Source organism: Anabrus simplex, chromosome 9 (genome assembly GCF_040414725.1).
Source record: "Anabrus simplex isolate iqAnaSimp1 chromosome 9, ASM4041472v1, whole genome shotgun sequence".
NCBI lineage: Eukaryota > Metazoa > Arthropoda > Insecta > Orthoptera > Tettigoniidae > Anabrus > Anabrus simplex.
Genome location: NC_090273.1, coordinates 2,498,446 through 2,523,339, shown reverse-complemented (window position 1 = coordinate 2,523,339; position 24,894 = coordinate 2,498,446). Strand labels below are relative to the sequence as shown.

The window sequence follows — 24,894 nt, the reverse complement described above, 5'->3', positions numbered from 1 at the left end:
AATCGCTTCTGCTATAATTCCTTCCAATTTTATATTTGTGGTCAGTCGTTCCGATATAATTATTTTCCAACTGAAGCCTCTCACGGATATCTCCCCATGCTGCTTTTCTTGTATAGGCTCTATATAATCCTATAAGTCTAGTTTTCTCCCTTCTCTTACTTAAAGTTTCCCACCCAAGTTCCTTTAACATTTCTGATACACTACTCTTTCTCCTGAAATCCCCTGTTACAAAACTTGCTGCTTTCCTCTGCACACTATCAATTTCTTTTATTAGGTATTCTTGGTGAGGATCCCAAACACTGTTTGCATATTCCAATAATGGACGAACCATACTCAAATAACTTTTCTTTTAATTCTTTGTTGCATCCTTTAAGTAGCCTCATTATGACATAACGATCTGTATGCTTTCCCAACAATGTCATCAATATGACCCTTCCAGTGCAAATTACTTTCAAATCTCACACCTAAGTATTTGCACTTGGCCATCTTTTGGGATAACTACCTCATCCAAAGTACATTCAAATTCAGTTTTAAAGTTCCTGTTTGTAAAAGTTGTAACAATTGATTAGCCACCATTAACCTTTATATTATTTTCTTCAACCCATTGTTGGATACTTGCAAGGTCCCTTTGTAATTCTGAACAATCCTCAATGTTGTTTATTTCCCTATAAACAATTATGTCATCTGCATACAATCTTATTTTTGATGTCATATTGTTCCCTAAATCATTTGCGTATATTAAGAAAAGTAACGGACCGATTATACTACCCTGTGCAATTCCCTTCCAAACTTGCTCTTCCTGAGATACATTATTTCCTACTTTGACTTTCTGAACCCTTGAATTTAGAAATGTTTTTATCCAACGTGTAACCCTTACGTCCAATCCTATTCCCTCCAATTTCTTTAATAATATTCCATGTTCCACTCTATCAAAGGCTTTGCAATCTAACTGACCTCCTGAATCCAATTGATCTGATATGTCCTGCTGAAATCCCACCAGTTGTGCCTCACAAGAAAATTTCTTTCTAAATCCATACTGGCTCCTCATGAACCAATTTTTATCATCACATATCCCTCTGATGTACTTCGATATTAAACTCTCCAGTATTTTACATACTATACTGGTCAGGCTGATTGGTCTGTAGTTCTCTGGTTTCCTTTTATACCCTTTCCTTTATAAATTGGTATTATTATAGATTCCTTCCATTCCTTTGGTATTACACTATTATTTATGACAAAGTCAAAGAGAAATTTTAAATAAGGCACTATGTACCACCCCATTGTCTTTAATACTTCCCCAGTAATTTGATCACTTCGTGCTGCTTTTCTTGCTGAAGCAGTTGGATTTCTCTGAAAATATCTTCATTTGTGAATGAGAAGCTTCTTGTTTCCCTCTGTGTCTTCTCTGTATTTTCTGTTTCGGTTTCCAACTCTTGACAATCATCTACTGAATCTCTAAATTCCCTACTAAATAGGTTTGCTTTCTCAGTATCTGTTAAGTAGTGTTCACCCCCTTCTCCCACCATTGTAGGAATTTGGATTCCTTTTCCTTTTTGATTCCTGATATATGAATACAGCTTTTTCTGTTTCCCTTTATGGTCATTACCCTCTTAAAGTAAGCCATTCATATAATTCTCTTTTGCTTCCTTTTTCACTCTATTCAGTTCCATCATTAGCTGTTTTCTAGTTTCTCTACTCTCCCTACCCTCTTTGATTTTCCTGTTTACTATTCTACATTTTCTTTTTAATTTTCTTATTTCCCTTGAATAATAAACAGGGTCTGAGGTCATTTTACCCTTCTTAACAGGTACAAATCTCTTCTCTCCTTCCCAAATGATTCCTTTAAATTTAGCCCAAAGTGTATCCACGTTACTCCCTTCACTTATCCAACAACTGAATTGTGATTTAAGGTAAGTCCCAAATTCATAAACTTTAGTTTTTCTGTACAATTTCTTGTCTTGTGTAACAGACATCTCAGTCTCAGACATCTCAAAATTTGATAATAGTATCACCGAATGAAGATGACGGAACTTCTTCTCAACCTTAAGAAGCGTGCATTGTGTGAAATAATATGAATCAGTGATCGGAAATGTGGTTTGCCTAAAAATGTAATATTTACCAGTTTCCTATTCATTTCCACTTTACTGCAAGCAGCAACATACTACACTTACTTATGCTGAACAAACGTGTATAGATCTTTCATGCACAGCCAAAATCAATCCATTTTAACCTTACCTGAGTGTTATCAATCTTTCAGCTGGTAGAATAGGATCCCTGAGTTTGGTATATTTATCAATTAGTGGTTTTATCATATGCACTAACTCTTGAAATGTCTCCCAGTTCATTCTATAAAATGTGAAATTGTGAAGGATCTATTAAGTTTCTTCTTCTCTTGGCAGTCCACATTATATGGGTTGATCCAAAATCTCCCTTTTCTTCTAATCATCCGTTTTCTTTGTAATTTCCGAAGCAACAACAAGCCTTCCACATCACTAGAGGACATCTTAACTAATGACCCACAGATGTGCATGTAAGTGGCCCATGGGATACGGTACAGGACAAGTTACTTCATTGGTGTGCCCTGTCCCATGTCGCATGTCCAAGAAGTGTGCGCTCTGGCTAACAGTTACCTAGTCAGATGGACTTTCTTGTGTTTACACCACTCTTTTGTTAACATTAGAGATTCTGATTCAAGACGACACAGATCGACAGAGAATTGGTACTGCCTTGTTCTGGCCGGAGCCTCAGCTTTTATTCCGCATGGCCAAGGTTACTCGCTACGAGAAACTGTGGTTCTTTCTTGCTTGATATGTCACACCCCCCCCCTTTTGGACTTGGGTCACATAACATTTGCACATATCAAACAAAGTAATGAAGTAAAAATCAAAAATAACAAACCTGAAGGAACATACGTCAGCCGATAGCACACCATGAAAAACATTTCAAATTTTAACATACACATGGCTAGAAACAAAAATACGCAGGATTATCAACACGACAACTAGAGAAAGGATATAGGAAGCAGGCCGGGAAACCCTACAGAGGACGTGATCTTACGCGACGTTGTAGGGAAAGAGTTTAATAATTAAGAAAATTTAACAAATTAATATTACAGCAATTAAAAGATTAACATTAACCAGAAAACGAGATGAAACGAAACAAGAGTCTGTCCATGGTTCTTCAGAAAATCAAATTGCGATAAAATGTTTGAATTTTAAGGAAGGTGAGCATAGCTTGACAAAAATTCACAAAGGATATTTAACAGGGAATATAAACTTTTACAAATTATTACCGAAAGTTTACAAAGAAAATAACGGAATTTGAAATTGAACGCAGAGGCCATTAGAGTTGCTGTCCTCCCCTAATACATATCAGCGAGAGACAAATTGCTCCACAGGCTTACCCTAAACTGACGCAGCACTACTGGAGGCAACCCGAATGGAAAAATTAAAATTTACATTACACAAAAGGTTAATAAAAAGGAATAGCCTCCAAAACAAAAGATATGCTAAGCTGACGAGCTAAGGCATTACAAAACCAAAACGGTGAAAACCAGGGTCTCCGAAACAAATGAATTTACACATTAATTTAACATTCGAGAAAAGAAAACAAGCTTACCCTGAGGTGACCGGAGCCGCTGAGCGGACCACCAAGAAGGTGCGTCTGACCGTGAAGACGTACGAAAACCAAAGACGCGTACCAGAGCCATGCTACAACAAAGTAGTCAAAGGTCAGCAATTAAGAAACTCAGCCAATCAGGGAAGCTACCTACGATTCGACCCGAAATTTTCACCAATCAAAATGGCTGTTATTCCAGCCAGTGAAAATACCTTACCTAATATGGTAATGTGGGAAACACATTCTAGAGGTTTCGATTGCGAAAGTCAGTGAAGTGAGTAGGGGCCACTTCAAAGGAGAATGATGGAAATACGTCATCCAGGTCAAGAAAGGAGCAGTGTGCGAGACCATGGCGTCCGAAAATCCATCTCGAATTTACTTTGGATTCAATACGAAGAAATATGCATGATTTTTATATGAATAAGATATTTCCCACAGTTAAAATCCTCCGCATGAAACTGTTAGAAAATATGGCGCATTTTCCTGATATGTAAATTTCTACGCTTTTGAAAGTAGTTCAAAGCTTGTGATTATGATTAAAAAAACTAAACAGGAAATCGGTGCTAATAGAATCTGTGACAGTTGCTGCATCCCAACATACCTACTTTACAAGAGGACATTCCCTACTCGTCACCACCAATTTCGATCAGATTTATAAAATATGCTGGGCTCGGCTAGAAATGAAAGTACCCGACGTGGGAACTCCAGATGACCAAGCGTATCGAAAATAAAAATAAAAATGTTGATGCGGCTCTCGCACCGTATAATCCAGTTAAGTTAGTGCGCACGCCGAGCAGTAGTTGGCGTAGCGGTACGAGCTCGGACTAGTAGTTCAATGGTTGTGCGTTCGACTCCCCGTGTGGAGGCTTTGTGTTTTCTCAATTTTTATGTTATTTCCTTATTTTAATTTTTTTATTTATATGCAAAAGGCATATAGGATGTCATTTTTTAATGAGCGCATAATTGTAGAAAATGTGGAGTTGCGAACTTTTCCGACGTGTTCAAACGGAAATTCTTCTTTTTTTTTCTCCTTTATAGGCTATCTCCCCTCCTTGGGGAATGTACCATAAACGTGAAATCATTTCACTGTAATATTCGTTTTCACCTGAAGGTTGCTCCTGGCAGCTGTACACGAACAATAGATTCTTGGCACAGGTAGCAAAAATGGTGTCCCTGACCGTTCGGGATGACTATTTTCTTTGCCTTTTCTACGTCTTTTACGTATAAATACATAAATAAAATGAATTATTGACCTCCTGGCTTAATTGGAAATTGAATAATATAAAAGTTGAGAGGAAAAGAATACAAAAACGTCTCCACATGGGGAGTCGAACCCACGGCCATCAATTTACTAGTCTGAGCTCGTACTGCTCGCCAACTACTGCTCGACGAGCGCACAAACGTAAGTGGCTTATACGGTGAGAGAGCCGCATCAACATTTTTATTTTCTATACTCTTGGCCATCTGGAGTTCCCACTTCGGGCACTTTCATTTCTAGACAAGCCCTGCATGTTCTCTAAATTTGAGCGAAATCGGTGATGACGAGTAGGGAATGTCCCCTTGGTAGACAAATTAGAGACTTAAGAGCACAGGGCTAAAAGATCTACTTTACAGACAAGACCTGGTGCGGACAGAACCATACTATCAAATATGGGTGGCAAGACAACATGGTTGAAGCTTTAGAAAACAACTTTTACAACTATAATCTGTACAGAGGCTACATTAAGCAAATTTATGGATGGCATAGAGGGTTCAAAACACCGCCTGGAGCTGGGAAATTCATCATAATTTTACACATCGGAAGTGGAGGATGATTTCTTGACAGTGCAGAACTTCGTTTTTTAGCAAGAAAGGGAGCGGTGATTTCCACAATGAGATGAACTCGACCCATTATGAAGAATGGTTCATGAAAGTCCTGAGTTTATTGCCTCACAGGTTGGATGTCGTTATAGATCAAGCTCCATATCATATGATGGTCGGTCCTTCAGCTAAAAACCCGAACATGTCATGGCTGAAACCTGAAATTATATCTTGGATAATATCAAAGAATATTTCACTACCACCTGGAGTTGACGATTATAACAAATTAACTAAATCAGAGCTGATTGTCCTTGCCAGTCCTTATTTTGAAATACCGGTAAGAAGCTGACACAACTGACTAAACAACTTCGACTAGATGTACAGCTTGTTTGGTTACCAGTGGCCCATTGCAAGCTTAATCCAATCGAGCTCATTTGGGCTTACGTAAAAGGGAAAATAGCAAAAACGAATATGGCTATCACATTAAAAAATGGTAGAGGTATGGAAGCTTTATGCCGAGAAGCCTTACGTACCGTGACCACTGAACTCTGGAAACAGTGTATTAAATACGCTAAGAAAATTGAAGACCACTACTGGGAAGAAGATGGATTGTCTGTAAATGTCCCTTATTTCGAGCCACTCATAATCAGCATGAATGACAGCAGCGCCGATTCATCGGAACACAGTGGTTTTTCAGACGAAGAAAATTGATAGAACTAAATATTGTAAATATATGTAAATAATAATGCAAATAACTCTTGTAAAAATCTTACAGTGTGATATTTCTAAATTAGGAAGTCGACCATTTTTAAACCTGCCATTGAAGGTCCAAAGCCTTTATGAGAAAAGGTGACAGGAAGTGGAATTTATAAGAGGAAATAAAATTAAAGGTTGAAAGTAAATGAAAAGATGTGTTTGTTGCGCGCATGATTACTATTGAACGCGGCAACACTGTGCCCGATTTCACCAGTCGGCCTGCAGTTAATTGCACAGTCCAGCGTACACAAAACCTCCTTTCAATATTACTCTTCAAAAATTCGGTACCGCACTGTACTGGTACAGTTGTTGTAGTTTCTGATAACCATGACTGAGTGCTTCAAAACAAGCCCAAGTTTGCTGCTGTATGTTTATCCTGGGCTGAGAAAGAGTTGCTTTAGAAAAATAAGAACTTTTTTCGGGATGGTTGAAAAAAATTGTAACTTGAGTATTACACTACAAATACATGTGGTTATAACATATAAAAATCTCATTACCATCAGACAAGTAGTTTTCCTTGTATATATTCCTAAGTGAGCGCTTCCTAGAGAAGAAGCCAAAAAACCGAGCAATATTTATTACAACCACAAATTTAAAATATTTAATGAACATCGAAAACAATGTGTCTTATATACGCTAATGTAGAATTAAACAAGGGAAATATTGGTATAACTCGCATTGCAATAGGCCTATTGGTTCGTTCGTAATTAAAGCCTAAACTAGAGTGTCCATAATAAAAAATCAGACAGTAGGGTAATGAGTGGACTGTCTCTCGCCATTCGTGACCCTTGTCTTTCTTTGGCTGATACCTTCAAAGTTTCTTGACCCTTTCCGATTAATGTTAATACAGGATTGTTGCCCAGTTGTAATTGTCTAACAAAACTATTTTATACAGAATTTGAAGCTGATCTCTTAAAGGTGACCAATGGCTTTGGGCAGATGAATTTCCTTAGTTGGGGTGACTGTCCCCTCAGTGTAGGAAATGTCACTGGAATGCATCGAGAAGCGCCTGAGAAAGTTTGGGGCAGACGTGGTTCGTAAAATAATTGGCGATATGTATTGCATGCTGTTTCTAGTTCAGATTTATAGTTTGTATATACAATGTTTTTCTCTTTTTTAGAGCATTGATTGCTGGTGGTGGAGCTCCCGAGACGGAAATTTCTCTCCGCCTCGCTCAGTATGCACAATCCGTTCCTGGTGTTGAAGCCTACTGCTTCAGGTTGGTATAGTTACATCTTTTTATTCAGGATGTCAGTAACCAGTCATGATTTTTATTGTTGATTTATCTTATTTCCTTCCTCTTATTGTCCTGATTTTCTTCAGACATAATTATTATCCACTTTTCAATCTTCTTGTTTGCCCCATAATGTTCTTACACTTCTTTCATACACTATCAATGTGTTTTTCCTTGTAACCTTGAAATGCTACTTGTGAACAACATCAGTTATATTTATATACATAAAGGTGAAACTCCTGTCTGTGCTGTTGTGCATCAGCTCCTGCTACTTAATTAGTAAACGAAATAGAGCAATTCACTCTCTCTTTGAAATCTCTAGTGTTCTGCATGCTTGAGTCTTTGGTTAGTTGTAATAATGCCCCAGTAATTATTTTTTGTTTTGGTTTTGGAGACGCCAAGTGTCGGAATTTTGTCTGCGGGAGCCCTTTTATGTGCCAGTAAATCAAAGGACACTAGGCTGACTTATTTCAGCTCTTCCAAACACTATTGTACAGAGCTATGATCAAACCCTCCTAGTTCAGCCCAGAAGGACAACGCCTGCTGTCTGATCACAGCTCAGCTTTTCTCTATTTTTTCTTTTATAGCATTCTTTCCATAATTGTGGCAACATTTGATATTGTGTTTCCACTATACTTTCTCTGTTTTTTCTTGAAAATAGGTTGTATATTTTCCTTTTGCCCATCTTTGGGGATTTCTTTCTTGAGCTGTCTATATGTGCACTACAGTTCAAAGGCTAAGTTGTCCTTGCCATCTGCTCCTGCAGCTTTTTTCATTTTAATCTTAAGTATCACTTCTACATCTGTTTCAACTTCCGTAAGTTAGATGTTTCTTTAAATTTCTGTTGGCTGTAGCCTGGACTACCTGCAACCAGTTTGGTTTTACTGTATCAAATAGCAGAGTAGAATGGATCTCCGCTGGGCGACTGTGAGTTTAAATAATTTTATCGGAAACGCAAAATGTGCTGACACGGAGTGTCGAAAGGCCTTTTCGCCCTTTCAAAAACCCGTCTACCTCGGTCGGGTTTGATCTTGCGATCTGGAAGCACCTACCACTGATCTACAGGAAGAATTAATCTCTACCATTATTTTTCCATATTTGTCCTTTATAATCTAAAGTTTTCACTTCATTTTACGATGATTTCTACTGTTGAGTATTCCTTCTCCCGTTTCTGCCAGCTTTGTTCTTTTTCTTTACCTTTTTCTCTCTCTCGCTCTCTTTTATTGTTAGCTGTCGCTTTCTTATGGCCACCTCCTAGTTTTCTGTTAAGTCTGCCTTGGTTTTAATTATTGTTGACTGTCATACCTATGATACCTCGTCCTTCTGCTTTTGTCCTTGATTTTAGTTCCTTTGTAGACTGTGTGCGTCTGTTTATTTTCCTGTTTTCTCACTCTTTATCTTCTGCTCCCTTCTTTCCTGCAATTGCACATTCCTACTCGCTGATCCCTTCCATGTTTTTTCTGATTAGCGTTATATAGAGGATGGTAGTCTAGTTGTACTTTGTCTTAAAACAGTAATCACCACCACCACTTTCAACTTTGCTGTTGTTCTGAGGTCTCCACCTGGATCTGCTAAATTTTTGTTCTCCTTTAATATGTAGTCAGTCATCCTCCTCCCACTTGAACTGTGTGTGTGTGTTCCTTTAGTATGTAGTCAGTCTCTCTCTCTTCCCTCCACTATATACCGGAACTGTATATTTCATAGCTCCTGTAGGGATCAATGTTAGTGCCTTGGCCTCACGGGTTCAAGCCCAGCAGAGCTACTCTGATTTTTGGATGGCAGGATATGGATATTGGCACATTTGGTGTTTACTCAACAAAATTAATAAAAAATTCAGCTAGTTATCCAGTTTATTCTGCTGATCCAGTGATTACCATCATCATCATCATCATAATCATCATCCCTTTACAGATTCTTGTTGTCAAAGATCTGTCTTCCTGCTTTGCCAGGCTTAGTGGCTCAGATGGTAGAGCGCTAGACTTCTGAGTCCAGCTTGGCAGATTGGATCCTGGATCAGTCCGGTGATATTTGAAGGTGGTCAGATATGTCTGGTATATTTACTGGCACATAAAAGAACTCCTGGAGGACAAAATTCTGGCAACTTACCATCTCCAAAAACTGTTTAAGTAGTTACTGGGACAAAAAATCAATAACTTGATCGTTCTGCTGCAATATTCACAATTTTCAGGGTATATATATAAAAACGTATATTTATTACATAGTATATACTTGCCTAAAGGACCTAGTATACTTAATACCAACCGTCCAGCCCCGCGGTATAGGGGGCAATGCGTCCGCCTGTTACCAGGCGGCCCCAGGTTCGATTCCCAGCTGGGTCAGGGGGTTTTAATTGTAGTGATTAATATCCCTGGCCTGGAGACTGGGTGTTTGTGACGTCCTTAATCTTCCTTTCCTCACACACAACATTCCACATTACCGCCATTCCAATTACACGCAGGTTCCTATAATATGGTGCCAGTAGGGGCAAAAGATCCACATGGGTCGACGCCCCAAACAAATAACATTTTTAAAAAAGTAATAGAAACTGATATTGTGTAACAGAGAAAAAATACATAGAAGTCTATTGAATGTTAAAGCAAATCACCTATAACCTTCCAATGGATTTTGAATCGAAGATAAAGAAACCATTGAAGTTTACGTCCAGATACATTAATTCGAGATAACTTGCTCAATTGAATAATAAGTTTAACGGAAATTGGATATATATGCAAATTTTTAAGCTCAGAACCTAGTGGTATTCAAATAATTTGTCTAGGAATATACAAGCAAATACTGTTCAATGAAAATGTTATATTTTGACAGAAGAATAAAATAATTCTCGGTATGTGAAGTTTAGTTCCAATACGACGGAGGCCATGGAATGGATTGAATGATACAAGTCAAGTTCGATTTTATCCGCGCTGGTTATGCATTATGTAGCTGTTATGGATATTTTCGAGTAATCAAGAAGTTGGTTATGAAGCAATCGATTGGTACATAGTTGAAGAAGAAGAAGAAGAAGAAGATGATGAACAGATTATAAGTGTGTTCCTTTATCTGAACTCCCAATTACGAGAGTGTATTATGTCAGGGAGACTATTCCTCAAATGTCAAAAACATATGGTAAAGTGGAAAAGAAGTTATATGCCAATGGTTTATTATGAATTATAAAAACATGAGCCAACATATTATTGATATAATAGAATAAAGTTTTGTTTTAGAAGAACAGTGTAAGTAAAAAGGAGATTGAACATCACATAAGACTATTAATTATACATGACAAGAAGGAAGCTAGTCATAAGTTTTAGGAATCTGAATAGTTGTTGTATTATAATAATAATCCGAGAAGTAAATTATAAAATTATGAGATATAGAGTTTGATATAAAGATAATCAGGAGAGTGTCGCAAAGAAATGCTAATATGTTTATTTTTTTCGTGTGTAATATCATACTCGTCCTGTTGTACAAGTTTCAGGTATGAAGGGTTGTTACTGTGAACCATCAACCAGCATGAATATGCTTGGAATCCTGGCAGGTCTGGAAATATGTTGAGATGATGTTACAACAGCCGAAATGGAGCTGTGTCTGCAAGAAGATTGTCCTTTCCTTTGTTCTATTACGTAGATGCATTACAGTAGTGTAGATTTTCTTTCATGTTATTAGAATCTGACTTGTTCATAGGATACAACTTGAGTGATGTAATATGATTGTCGCTAGGTATTTCATGACATCTGTGGAGTGTCATTTATCTTCTAAATAATGGCATAATTGGAGTCATAGTTTCCATGCACTGTTCAGCTGATTTCCAGCACGCAACTATAAATTTTATATAGGGATTTTACTATGGATTCGTCAGTAATGTTTCGTGAGGTACCGTTTTTATAAATGATTTTTTTAACATGCCAGTTATTGCATAGATAATTCTTATTGGAGCAATCATAAATCAATTTATATGTGTCGAGATTGGAAATCTTCCTATAAAGTAATGCTTATTTTATGCATGTGAATCTTCATAAGACAAATGTTTTAATTGGACCGCGATGACATAGTGGTGGATTTTACATGTATTGGGAATGAGATAGTCTTCTTCGGTGATAATGTGCTTTTATGTTTTGAATGAAGGATTATAATGAACTATGGGCAGTAGTAGACGCTTTGCTAACAGAGTAGCAATAAGTATGTAAATATTGACAGGTATAAAGTAAAAAAGCAGTGTACAAGTGAAATAGGTGACAGTAACGAAGGTAAAGACACCTAGAGGAAGTGAAAAGGGACAAAAGAAAAGCAAATATAAACAAGGTAAATAAATATATTTAACTATCAGGTAGGATAAACAAACATCTGTCATAAGATGGGAAACACCAGATAAGAATTTTGCTTAACAATACCAAAAATGAGAGCTCGGGAAGTGAACGAAATTTGCCACATGTTCAATATCCAACAGTTTAATGAACATCAAGAAAAGAATTACTAACGGTGAAAAACCAGATGCAATAACAGTAAAGTATAGTTAATAATGAAAGAATGCAGGGTAAGGATGAAGAAAAATACAAAAGAAAGGAAAGGAAAAGGAAATAAGGATCAAAACTATAGGAAAGATTCACTTCGCTGCATAGTATTTACAAAAGAAGTTTCACATCTGCGGAATTAGTGAGACATGTCGCAAACAGGCTATTTATGTATTTAGATATTTTCTCATTGTCTTCAAGAAAATCTGTATTTAAAAAATTTTTTTAAAAATCTAGTCTGCTGGCAAGAGCAAAAGTGGGTAGAGGCCAGATAGCCAAATGAAAAATTTAAGGTCCAAATAACAAGTTCATAATTCTTGCTCACCAAGCAGTTGGCAGGTATTAGCACAGATGTTCGGTACTCAGTTTCATGATACCACACTTCAAGTTTTTCAATTAATTCTTTTGTGGTAGTGTAACAATGTTTCCCGATTTTTGCAGACATAATAGCCCATAAATTCTCAATGGGATTCATATTGGGCGAGTTTGGGGCCCACCATAATTGCTGAATGCCGAGATCTGAGACACATTGCTGGACCTACCTGGATCGGTGACAACTGGCATTGTCGTCTTGGAAAATGAATGGTCCTAGGTTTGCACCACTAAAATGGTCCCTAGCAGTAATGATGTAACAGTATGCCGTTCCATTGATTGAACCCGTGCAAACTTGAATTCTTCCCACCCCTTTGGAAGTCATTGCTCCCCACAGCATAACACTTTCACTAGATTTCTTAGTTTCCACGACACATTCCTTTAACTTATCTCCGGGCTCCATCCACAGTTTTACACCACCATCATTACCGAAAACATTAAATTTGTTTTTGTTTGAAAAAATGACCCTACACCAATCCTCAGTTGTCCAATTTTCATACATCTCAACAATTTTTTTTCTGTCTTGGACATGCTTTTTTGTCAGGAGTGGCTTCTTTGCAGACTTTCTTTTTAATGTTCATATCTGAGAGACGTCTTAACACTGTTTGGTGTGAAATGTAAGGACCTAGGTCATGTTGCAACTTGAACAAAAGCTGCCTTGAACTCAATATTCGTCCTTGTTTTGCCATTGCTTTCAGCGCCCTGCACAATTTTGGGCTGGCATTCTTCTTGTGACCACATTTATGACTCGAACTTGTCATCCCTGTCTCCTTTTGTTTCTTTAAAACATTACCTACTGTTTTATGGTCAATAAATAGCCTCCTAGCAATTTCCCTGTTGGATATTCCTTGGGAACTGAATGCAAGAATCGTGCTGTGCTTCCTTGGAGATAGGTCTTTCTTCCTCCCCATAACCTAAAAAAAAACAAATGTCAATCTTAAATTCTCTCAAAATCCAGTAAGCTATGGGAACACAATTCTATCTATTGAGAAACAGAACAATAGCTCTCTAAAAACTTACTAGATTGGTTTCTCATTTTACAGTTCAGCTTTCTGAAGAACAACTGATAAGAAGTCAGACGAAAGTACATCTAGAGGTATATGGCGGGAATTTTGTGAACTTCAGGCATGTGGGTGCCATCTTGTGACCAAATATTGTAATGTCTCCTAGGCGCCGTATTTGAATGGGCCTCGGAAGCTGGTACCGTGAATACGGCCAATATCAAGATAAATCTTATCCTGTTGTTCTATTACTCCAATGAACCTATCAAAACTGAGCTTTTAATAACAAATACCACTTGAAGAGTGTCTTAACTTCATAGGAAATAAACTGATAGCACGAAAACGCCGGTACCAATGCAAGTCTGTTAGAAAATGAGTTTGAAATTGAAATATTGGGCTAGTATACGTAGTGGGGATATTTTTGTTATTTACCGGAGTGTATAATATTTCGTTGAGAAATAAGCATTATAAGCAATTTAATGAAGTCTTCGAGAATTCCAATGATAATGTCGAAGGAAATAAAATAGGTGTTCATCATGCGAAAATATTGATTGATATTGATAAGTGGACAAGCATTTAAAGGTTGACAGTTATATTCTTAAAATATTTCCCGAAGGATACTGGCATATTGAACGTGTGAATGGTCGTCAAAATATTAACCCGAGAGTCAGTAATGAAACAAATTTTATGCATTTGTGCAGATAATTGTGGTTGGAAGATTTTCAACACCAAGTAACACCAATGAGATGAAAAATATCGTATAACTGGAAATATTAGTGTCGTATGATATAATGCATAACTTAGTACTTCATATTGAGTAGTTGTTGATGTAGTACGCATGTCGGTATTAGAACTTCAAGTCTTTACAGGGAAATGTACGGACTATTCCGAATGCTGTGGGACCATGATAACTCCAAATCGCGATTATCTTTGATGTTGTGTAGCTAGATATTTGATTTATTTAGGTGCAGCAATTTTAAGATTCCATGATTATGCTGTTCCTCTTCTGCAATTTGGGTTATTATTTATTGGAGATGAGCCATGAGCCCCGAGTTTAATTTTGATGTCCATGATCATGCCATTATTAGATTTCACGACATTAAATGGAAGTTATTGACGAACACTCAAGTTGTTAATCAGGTTTTCGCTAATCTGCGATGTGATTTTTATGATACATTAATAGAATCCTGGAGGACAAGATTTTGGCCAACAAATGACTGATACAAATGAATAAATGTTTTCCTATCTTACTCTCGTCGGCAGACTGAAACGAATAATGTAAATAATTAAATTAATAATCAGATATTCTAAGTCTTCAGCAGAGTATCATATTGGATTTGATAAATTGTTTAAAATATTAATTTAACAGTAAATTGATCATCATCATGTTTCTTTAATTGTACGATATTATAATGCCTTATGTGCGAAGAACATAACAACTAACAAAAGCATACAGGTATTTATTCAACTGCGTTGATTGTCATATTCAATTTCCTTCATTATCTGATCATGTTGTTACTTTAAGTTGTTATTGTTATGTTTCATTAGAAGATGGTTTAATTAAATCGGAATATCCTTCCGAACAAAAATAAATTCTCAATGTTCTTATTTTTTTATTATTAATTAGGACAATTTCAAATAGGTATAAGATACGTATTATTGTGATGTCGATAACAGCCTGATGGTAAATGTTGTAACCTGTAACTGGTATTCAGCAAACTTATGCGCCCACAAGTGAATTTTCATGGTTCTCCGTTGACACCAGCCATGGCATACCCATAATATTATTCGAACCTTTTAGTCAGAACCATCCATGAACGGTCATACATTTCCTCTGCCCAGTGTAAAGTCACACACCAAAGGTGGTTTCTTAAAATACTCGATGATTTCAAGACAGAAAGTCCAATATCAATGCTGAAGGATTTTGACAGGTGGAATGCCTTGCAAAATTCAACGAATTTTCTAGGTATCGTGTCCCTACTCCCGATTAGCAAGCCCATGACTTCGATCTCTTTTAGCTTGTATTCTTCCTTGTAAAAAGGAACTGTGAGCTCGTATATTTTCTTCTTCTCACGATCAACATCGTCAGGTTGACTTGCAGTGGATTCGAAGCGGATGATTGGATCGATTATATATCCTACATTGTTGTCTTTTTAAGCAGTCATATCAATCCTTCGAGTGCTTCCATTCTCTGCCAAAGCATGGATCTCTTCATGGACAGTGAAGCCGGTTCGTCTGAGGGCCTGGGCGATGGTAGTTCTTATTTGATGATGCCTAGCGATGCGCAGTTTCACTGTGCTGGCAGGAACCAAGGCCGTGTGCAAGTATTTCAATCTCGTTGAGGAATCGCCTACAAAGGTTACTGTCCATGGACCTACTGAGCACAGCACGAACTGCTGCTACATTCCCAGTCATCTTCAGGGAGTCTCTCCATTCGCCGTGCAATAAACTTTCCTGGTGGCTGACCCATTTATTGGAAGCAGGATGTTCCTCAAAAAGGACCTTTGTGAGGGAGATCGCACTACTTCTTAAATTCCAGGTCTCTTAATATCTACCTGATCTGCCGAGAGTTTAGAAAACAATCTTTGGGATTCACCAGGTTGTCTTGTTAGGCAAGTTTTGCTTTCTTCTTCTCCGTTTCTTGTACTGAGGACGTAGGGGTTCCGATATCTTTTCAGAATCCTCAGACCGTTTATTTGCTCCCATTGTTTACGTTAAATTTTCTCTGACAGTAGATCATGCCATCTGGGAGATGGCTGTAACTGAAGGATTTCCTTCAAGTTTGATTTTATCAATTTGTCTGCGTCAACGAGGAATTTCACAGGAATTAAATTTATAAGAACGATTTAGAAAGGGTACATGAGCGCTGGACAGATAGAAGTGTTGATAATGCAAAATTTCTGATCGGCATGCAACAGAGAGGAAGAAGTGAGTAATTCAGTCTTAACTGCACAATTTCTGCATTGTGTTTAGAGGATTAAAAGAGATTACATTATGAAAGTTCACTCCGATATGCAGTATTTTATGGATTTCTCTGAAGACATGCTTTGGATGTCACCTTGGTAAGTTGACAGATGGTCTTCAATGAACTGTCCGTTAACAATGTTTATACATCCAGATTTTAATGTATTGATTTCAAGCCTAATCTCATTAAATCCTTGTAAGGCCGTTCCTGTCAATTCCATCGCGGAATCCTTGTCCTTTTCAATGTGTCGTCAGCAAATGCGAGGATTGTCAGCTGCTAGTGAAAACCCGTATTTGTTTGCTTCAGTTTCTTCGGAATGTGGTCTGTAGAGAGGGCGAAAGGGGTGAACTATATATTACGCCTTATCAGTACTTCATTGCAGAATGATTAACCTTGATTAGTCTCATTTCCTTATTGTAATAAGATTACGGTAGTTAATTTGGAAGGGACTATGGAGTGTTCCAAAGTTCTCATAAGTAGACACTCCGGAGATAGATATTTTTACCTAATGAATGTATTTTTATGAAACTTCGTGGGAATGTCACCTACATAAAAGTAGAGATATCGCAAAAATCTGATACATATACACTGACTTAGCAAATGTCATGGGATAGTCACCTAATAGCGTGTGGGGCCTCCTCTGGCCCTGCAAACTGCAGTGAGATGCCGTGAAAGTGAGTAGACAAGTCCCTGGTAGTCCTCTGGACGCAGCTGACACCAAATCGTTTGCAGAGCGGCCGCCAATGCTGGTCTGTTTGTGGGTGCAGGATCCATGGCACGCAGCCTGCGTTGCAGGGCATCGCAGATATGCTCGATAGGGTTCATATCAGTGCTCCTGGGTGGCCATGGCAGTCGTTTGAACTCTGCTGCATGTTCCTGGAACCATTCCCGGGCGACGTGGGAGGGATAAGGCGGCGCATTATCATCTTGAAACACCGCAGAACCGTCTGGGTGCTGGAAGGCCAAAAATGGGTGGAGATGGTCTCCGAGCAGTTCAACATACCGCGTACTATTCAAAGTCTCTTCCAGAACAACTAGGGGGCCCATTCCATACCAGGAAAATGCATCCCAGACCATAACAGAGACACCAGCGCCCTGGACCACACTTCGAGGCAGGCGGGATCCATCGCTTCATGTGGTCTGCGCCATACATGGTGCCTCCCATCAGCATGGTGCAGTTGAAATCGGGATTTGTCAGACCATATCACGTTGCGCCATTGTTCCAGTGTCCATCCCTGGTCACTGGCGACAAATGCGTGTCGTCGTGCCCGATGGCGGTGGGTTAACAGTGGCAACCGTCTGCGGTGCCGGCTGCCATACCCCATAGAACCCATGTTCCTACAGATTGTCCACGGGGAGACGTGTCTAGCACAGCCTGTGTTGAATTGAGCCGTGATATGTTGCACGGTTGCCCATCCGTCGCTATTGACAATTCGTCTCGGATGGCACCGGTCACGGTCATCGAGGGTGGCTGGATCGCCTGTTGTTCGTCTGTTGTGGACGGTGACACCCGCATTCAACCATTCACGATACACCCTGGACATAGTTCGTGTGAAGCCGAATTCCCGCACCACTTCCGAAATCGCACTTCCCATCCATCGGGCACCAACCACCATACCCTGTTCGAACAGTGTCAGCTCACGACGACGTTCCATGTTACACCTGTCACATGCACAGCCACTACTCACAAGGTCTCCTATACAACTGCCGCTGTTACAGGGGGCGTGTGGTACGCAGATAACACACCTGTGCATCAGTGCTCCGCTATCCCATGAAATTTGCTCGGTCAGTGTACAGTTAATAGTTTTTCAAAAAAATGTTTTGAATTTAAAAAAATGAATTCCTTTTTTTTCATGAAATATAATTAACATGTTAATGTTAATTTGTAATTTGCTAGATAATACTTCTTTTAAAAGCACTACGTATCAATTTTTCTGTACATAATTTTTTATAAAGAGATATATTGTACTCAAGTTTGTAAGTTTTACATTCTAAAATTTTGGACTTAAAAATCTCTACTATTTAAAACATTCTGCAATCAAAAATTCCATACGCAGGTTTCTTAATACAGCTGTGATACATTTACCATACAAATTTTGTTACAATTGGCTGAATATTATGGGAGAAAATGGGATTTAAGTGTAAAAATTACGGAAAATTCAAGTGACCTTTTCTCCCGGATTCATTACTTAAGTCACCAGAACAGTATGTTTTTCCTCTCTTACTTTCTTAGCAGCTTCTGTATGAATACTGGGAACTCTGGAAGCTTGCCTCTTCTTCTCCTTCTCCAAAGAACGGAAAATGATTCACCTGCATTTTGTTTTTCACAATGCAATCTTTCCATAGTCAAAGTTATGGGGATTGTAGTTTGTCATGTCATGATTGTTGGGTATAGGTGCAGGACTTGCATGGCTTGAAGTAGATGCAACACTTTCCTGATGAGAACAGCCTGATTCCAATAACATTTAGTGACCTTTTGTCCCTGATTTCTTCAATGGAGACTCCTGTTCGGTACTAGCTGATCCCCATTTCTTTCCTATCAAAAGTTCAGCATTTCGTTGCTTAGCTAAGGCTGATTTATGTGTACGCATATTGTTTATTCCCTTGAATACAAGCTATTATTAGAGCACACAGTATCTTGATACGCAACTACAAGATGTTACTTGCACGTGTACTTCACAAAAGTAAACAGACTGGCTACCACACAGAACCCACAAAACAGATTAAACATACAAGAATAACAAAACTTATAGTTGTCGGCACTATTGTAGTACCATCAGGAACACCAGTACAAGCATAAACGTGAAAAGTACTGAAATATTAGTCTGTAACAGGCTTTATAAATTCATTCAGAAATAGGGTAGATCTTACAGCTTGACTCTGTATAAATATATCGGGAGAAAGTGGCGGTGGGGGATGCTTTTGGCTCATTCCATGGATGCGTAATTGCAAAGAACAAGCATATTTGATTGAATGGAAACATGACAGTGACATCATTACCTAACAAAGCAGTTCATTACAAGTAATGAAAATCATTGCAAATCTGTATTTAAAGTAATCTTATGATAAATGTAAGAAATTTTCTCTTTACGTATGTCGAGGAAGACTACTGTTACGTTGGACTTGGTGTCTTTGGCATACTTTAAAATAGATTGTAATAATGCTGTGTTTAGGTTGGTGCCTGGACTGTTAGTAAAACCTCTTTGATATTTATGGAAAGAGATGAATTCGTGCAATTTCCTATCAATGACCAGTTCGATAATCCTTCTAATGACTGAACAAATGGTGATAGGTTTGCCAGTTTTGAAGTGCTCTCTTGACTCTTGATTTGTGTACGAGGACGGTACGTGCTTTCTTGAGACATCGGGGAATGAAGGATGTTTTCAACATTATCGTAGCAATTAAAGGTGGTGGTGGTGGTGATTACTGTTTTAAGAGGAAGTACAACTAGGCAACCATCATCTATATAGCACGAATCGGAGAGAAAAAATGGAAGGGATCCGACGCTTCGAAAAATTAAGTTATCGGCCAAAGGAAGACAAGGGCCACGAAGGGAGTGACAATGAAAGACTACCTAGCCCTCGCAAATTCAATAGCGTCAGGGTCTGAAAAAGAGCAAGAGTTGTCAAAGAGAGGTCGGATAGTATAGATGAAAGTAAAGAGCCGGCACAAGTAAGTGGAAGCAATGATAGGGCTCAGCTAAGGGCCCTGCTGTCGCCAGCCCACGCTCCAAAGTTCGGAGCACCTGCGACCCCTTTGAGTCGCCTATTACGACAGTCAGGGGATGCCATGGGTGTTGTTCTACCGCCCCCACTCACAAGGGGGGTAGCAATTAAAGCTAAGACATCAGCGACAGAGTCCTCTCTCATAACTCACATTAAGATGTGGTCAGGACCGGGGGATGTATAAACTGCAATATTTTTAATTGCTGAACTTGTTTCTTGCTTGATAATGATGGCTGGATAAGTCATCTAGGGCAATTCTTTCGGGATTGGCAATTCGGTAGGATACTGATTCCATACGCAGTCATTACTGGTTGAGTATTGGTAAGAAAAATATTCTTCAAGGTCTCGGATTGGAATTTTACATTGCGGTTGGGTAAGTCTGTGCAAATTGCTTTCCTCCCTTGGTTAATGTAAAAGAACCGAGTAAGTTGATACAAGTAATTTGCTTTCGTCTTTTTCTTATCCCTCTTTGTATGCCGTTTGGGATTTGTGGACTGTGAGAACTTTCGCTTCGCCATAAGACCTATCTGTGTCGGAGCGACGTAAAGCCCCTAGCAGAACTTTCGCTGGATGTTAGTTCTTTTTGTTTTTTCTTAGCTCGTAGAATCTCCTGGCAGGATGCTTCGGTCCGGGAAAAGAATCTATTGGGTTCGTCAAATATTGAGTTTGAATTCCTCTAGATTTTTTTAAAGATGGTATGGACATTGCTCTGTTACATCAAGGGAAGGGTCCGAGCAAATTTTGTCTTCTTGTTGCGTTGTTCGTGAAACATTTCCTACAGTTCCAGTACGTTTCTGTCGTGCTACTATTATTTCTCTTTAAATTTGGGGGTGAGATTTTCTTATGTGAACATTTATTCCTCTCTGACCACAGAAGTATCTGTCACAGTGGGGGCATTGATTCAAGTTGGGTCTAAGATCTGAACGGTTGGTGGAAGACAATGGGATTGAGGTTAAAGGTCATACTACATTTGTAAATGTCAAGTTTAATTTCTTGGATAATATTGCAGTTACTTTCTCAAAAAAGTAGATAAACTTTCTCAAAAAGTGGATAAAAAGGGAACTTTTCTAAAAAGACAAATATAAACTGGTTTTAAATTAATGTGCTGTGAAATAAAATCACGTATTTTAAAAGAGATTAGTCATGGTAACAAGCACTTCCTAAAATATCAAAACAAAACTATGAATTCCCGCAAAGTGTACACAAAATCACTCGCTCACAGATGATGAAATTAAGTTAAAATATCATGCGCACAAAAATGGTCTATATAGAATAAGAAAAATTCAGATAAAATGTGAGGCACTTCCGAGCGATTGATTCACACCATCTACAAGATGGTTTATTTCTCGTTCCTCTGAAAGTGTGTGTGAAACAAATCCCTTGTCATTTTTCTTATTCTGTAAATCCTTCCTCAGGATTATGTCCACATTTAAATCATAAGTTATACTGTTCAGTCCCACCACACCAAAATCTCATTCGTTATAATTTGAAATATGGACAGATAAGTAATCTGTTGTGCTTGAGGTTGCTGGAAATAAAATTGTTTTTTTTTAAAGGGCCTTTGCAAATGCGCTGGAGGTGATTCCATCTACTCTGGCTGAGAACGCAGGATTGAATCCTATAGCAACAGTGACGGAGCTCAGGAATCGCCATGCACAAGGTGATATGACGGCTGGAATCAACGTTAGAAAGGTAAACGCAAATTATAAATTATTACAATTGGTAACATATAATTATATGTCTTGTGTGTGCCCACCTCTTAGTCCCGTTTCCACTGAGTGAGTTGACCTAATAGTAGAGGTCTGACAACCACCCAGTTTGGTCACGCTCATTCGACCCACATACAGTCCGCCCTATCTCGGTCGAGCTTGAGCGGGTTGGCTATATGCTTGTAGTCTGAGGTCAGGCCGCAGACAGTGTCAGCGTAGTTAAGACGAATACACGAAAGGAGCGAGGAAAGGGGACTGGACACGTGCAATATTACAACAAAAAATACATTGGGCTTTCAACTTGAAAGTAATTTAATTACAAACTTACTATAAACATTGTGAGATCAACATTTACCATTATTGTTTTGTTTGTTTTACTACAGAGTGATTAAAGAAAGCATAATTTACTCTATCTGGGTGAAGCACGCTCCTTTTGTCACTAATTTGGTTATGATCTGAAGTAATATTTGTCTCACTTTCTGCATTGCAGGTTGTAACGGACCGTATTTTCTTCGCATGCAGAGCAAATCTGCACAATGCAAGGGGATAATAATCAAAAATGTGATTTTAATTAATATACCGTATAATGTCAAATACCACCCGCCACCGAATAAAGACCCGCATCCTTATCTTGAAAGAACAAATTTTTTTAAAAAATGAATTTAAAATGATTTACAAGCTGTACTAACATACATCAAATGATTAGAAAATACAAATAAACAAATATTTCCAGAACGATATCCAGAGAGTTCAATCATCATCATCATCATCATCATCATCATTACCAACTTAGGAACTTTCATCACCATCATTTTCCCACAAAATGTTATCATTGCTGCCATTCATAGCATTACAAATGCTACATTTCCTGAAGCTCTTCCGTGTGAGGTCTCCAGGGTATGCCGTCAAATTCCATGGACACAGCAGCTGAACTTTGTAACTGATGGGGGTATACATACGTCCAAATGAATAATAATAATCCCCATATGTATTCACAACAGTGAGAAATTTCCAGATCAGTTTGTTATGTAATTCACGCCATCCATTATGCCAGATAGACAAATAGAGGCTGTGGTAAATAATGGTAATCTCCTAGTATTAAGATTGCCGGGCTGAGTGGCTCAGAAGGTTAAAGCGCTGGCCTTCTAACCCCAGCTTGGCAGGTTCGATCCTGGCTCAGTCCAGTGGTATTTGAAGGTGCTCAAATAAGACAGCCCCGTGTCGGTAGATTTACTGGCATGTTAAAGAACTCTTGCGGGACTAAATTCCGGCACCTCGGCGTCTCCGAAGACCTTAAAAAAGTAGTTAGTGGGACGTAAAACAAATAACATTATTATTACTAGTATTAAGATTAATTGTATTCACGTCCAACTAACAAAATAGCGCGGTGGAACCTGTGCATATGAGCATTAGAAAAAACCGGGAATGTGAAAACAAGTTAGGAGCATAATAGAGCAAGATTAAAAAATAAGAGGAAAGCATAATAGATTTTGAAGACTTATATTGAAATAGACCAAACTTATTACAAATATTTTACAAAGAGCAAGAGACAAACAACTATGGTGCTTTCACAAGCAATAAACCTTAAGATTCAGAACTTTATACAAAATATAAGCTACGAGAAGGAAAGAAAGAAACCAAATGAGGAAGAGTAAAGCAGGAGTGAAAAGGAAAAATACGCCTAACTATTGAAAAGTCAAGTGTAACAAGAAATATGAATTTAAAAAAAATTTTACACAACACCAAAGTACTTCAAAGTGAAGTTCAAATATAAACTAGAACTGCATTAGTTAACAGTCAGTCACAGCATGAATTCACACTAAGATTATGAAGCAGGCCGAAATCACAATTATTCGATAAAACTAGTCGCATTGAAAGATGAACTGTAAACATGAATGCAAGGCACTGTTTACGTATAAGCGTGTGTAGGACTCGCGGAGTGCCAGATACCGAACACGCACAGCTTGAAAGAGAATTGCAACTACGTTCATGAATGGAGACATTAAATACTTTGAAAGTAGATGGAATCTTGGTCTGGAAATGCCATGCTCCCTATTAAAATTTCAGAGGAAAACTGTTCCTTTTAAAGCTGCTAATATGTACAGGAAATGAATGATTTGTTTGTCATACCTCATCTGGATGTTTGTAGTACTGGCACAGAAAGAGCACTCGTGTGGACAAGGTCCGTGAATTACGGAGACAACCTTTAGTGTTCCACCCTCAACACAGGCTAAAGTCGATCTCAAATAATCCGGAGAAAGGCTAGGTTTTTATACGCTAGAGTAGAGGGGAAATAATTGAGGAGAAATACGTCTAGAAGATTCCAGATGCTACGGAAGCATGCGCAACAAACCAAACAGTATCGTATGACGCCGGCAGGCAAGAGGTAGTCAGTTGACCGCAGATAGTGAAGATGGACAGAACTGAAGTTCGTGCAGGGTATGCGATGTCCAAATAAATATGTTCACTGAAGTATTTGAGCCCCAGTTGCAGAGTAAAATACGGCGTGTCATCAGATGAGGGTGAGTCCATATTAGTGATAGAAGGATAAAGGTTATGTGCATGGCGAATTTCGTTGCAGTAGATTCCGGTGAAGTGACGAGTCCTTTACAACTTCCGGGTGCTGAATGCGACCAGTTGGCGTCAGTGTGTGATTAACAGCTGCCATCCATTCTGTATAGAGCTGTTTCAAGGCTGCTTTAAATGGACGGTTCATGCAGACATCCAGCGGCTGGAGCATAGACGTCATCCCCCCCCCCGGAATGACTGCTAGGTCGGTTTTCCCATCCTTGATATGTTTCTTCACAGCGTCTGTTGTGTGGCCGCAGTAACTGTCGAGAACAAGCAAGCTTTTTTGTCCCAATAATGCACCAGGGCGACGTTGCCAGACACACTTTACCCAGTCTTCCACAAGTATACTGTCCAAACAGCCGGAGTTCTGAGATATGACGATAACACCAGCGGATAGATTTTTAGGAAGGGTCTTTCACTTCAGAACAATGTACAGTGGCAATTTGGTTCCGTCGGCAGGAATACACAACATTACCCTACACCGTTGTTTTTCATTACCACCTGTTCTAATGGTAACAATTTTTGCACCCTTAACATTCACAGTCCTGTCCACTGGCATTTCAAAGTAGACTGGCTTCTGATCTGCACTGCCAATTTGGGAAAGCAAATATGCGTTTTCCTTCCGCAACCGAATT

The 24,894-nt window shown here is 38.6% G+C and overlaps 1 protein-coding gene across 1 annotated transcript in view; it reads left to right on the top strand.

The window, feature by feature from the left end:
• CCT4 (chaperonin containing TCP1 subunit 4) overlaps positions 1-24,894 on the top strand; it is a 377,714-nt gene that overhangs the window by 293,912 nt on the left and 58,908 nt on the right. Inside the window, exons 11-12 of the mRNA XM_067154119.2 lie at positions 7,295-7,393; positions 21,536-21,671. Of these exons, the coding sequence (XP_067010220.1) occupies positions 7,295-7,393; positions 21,536-21,671 (235 nt within the window). The remainder of the gene's footprint in view (positions 1-7,294; positions 7,394-21,535; positions 21,672-24,894) is intronic.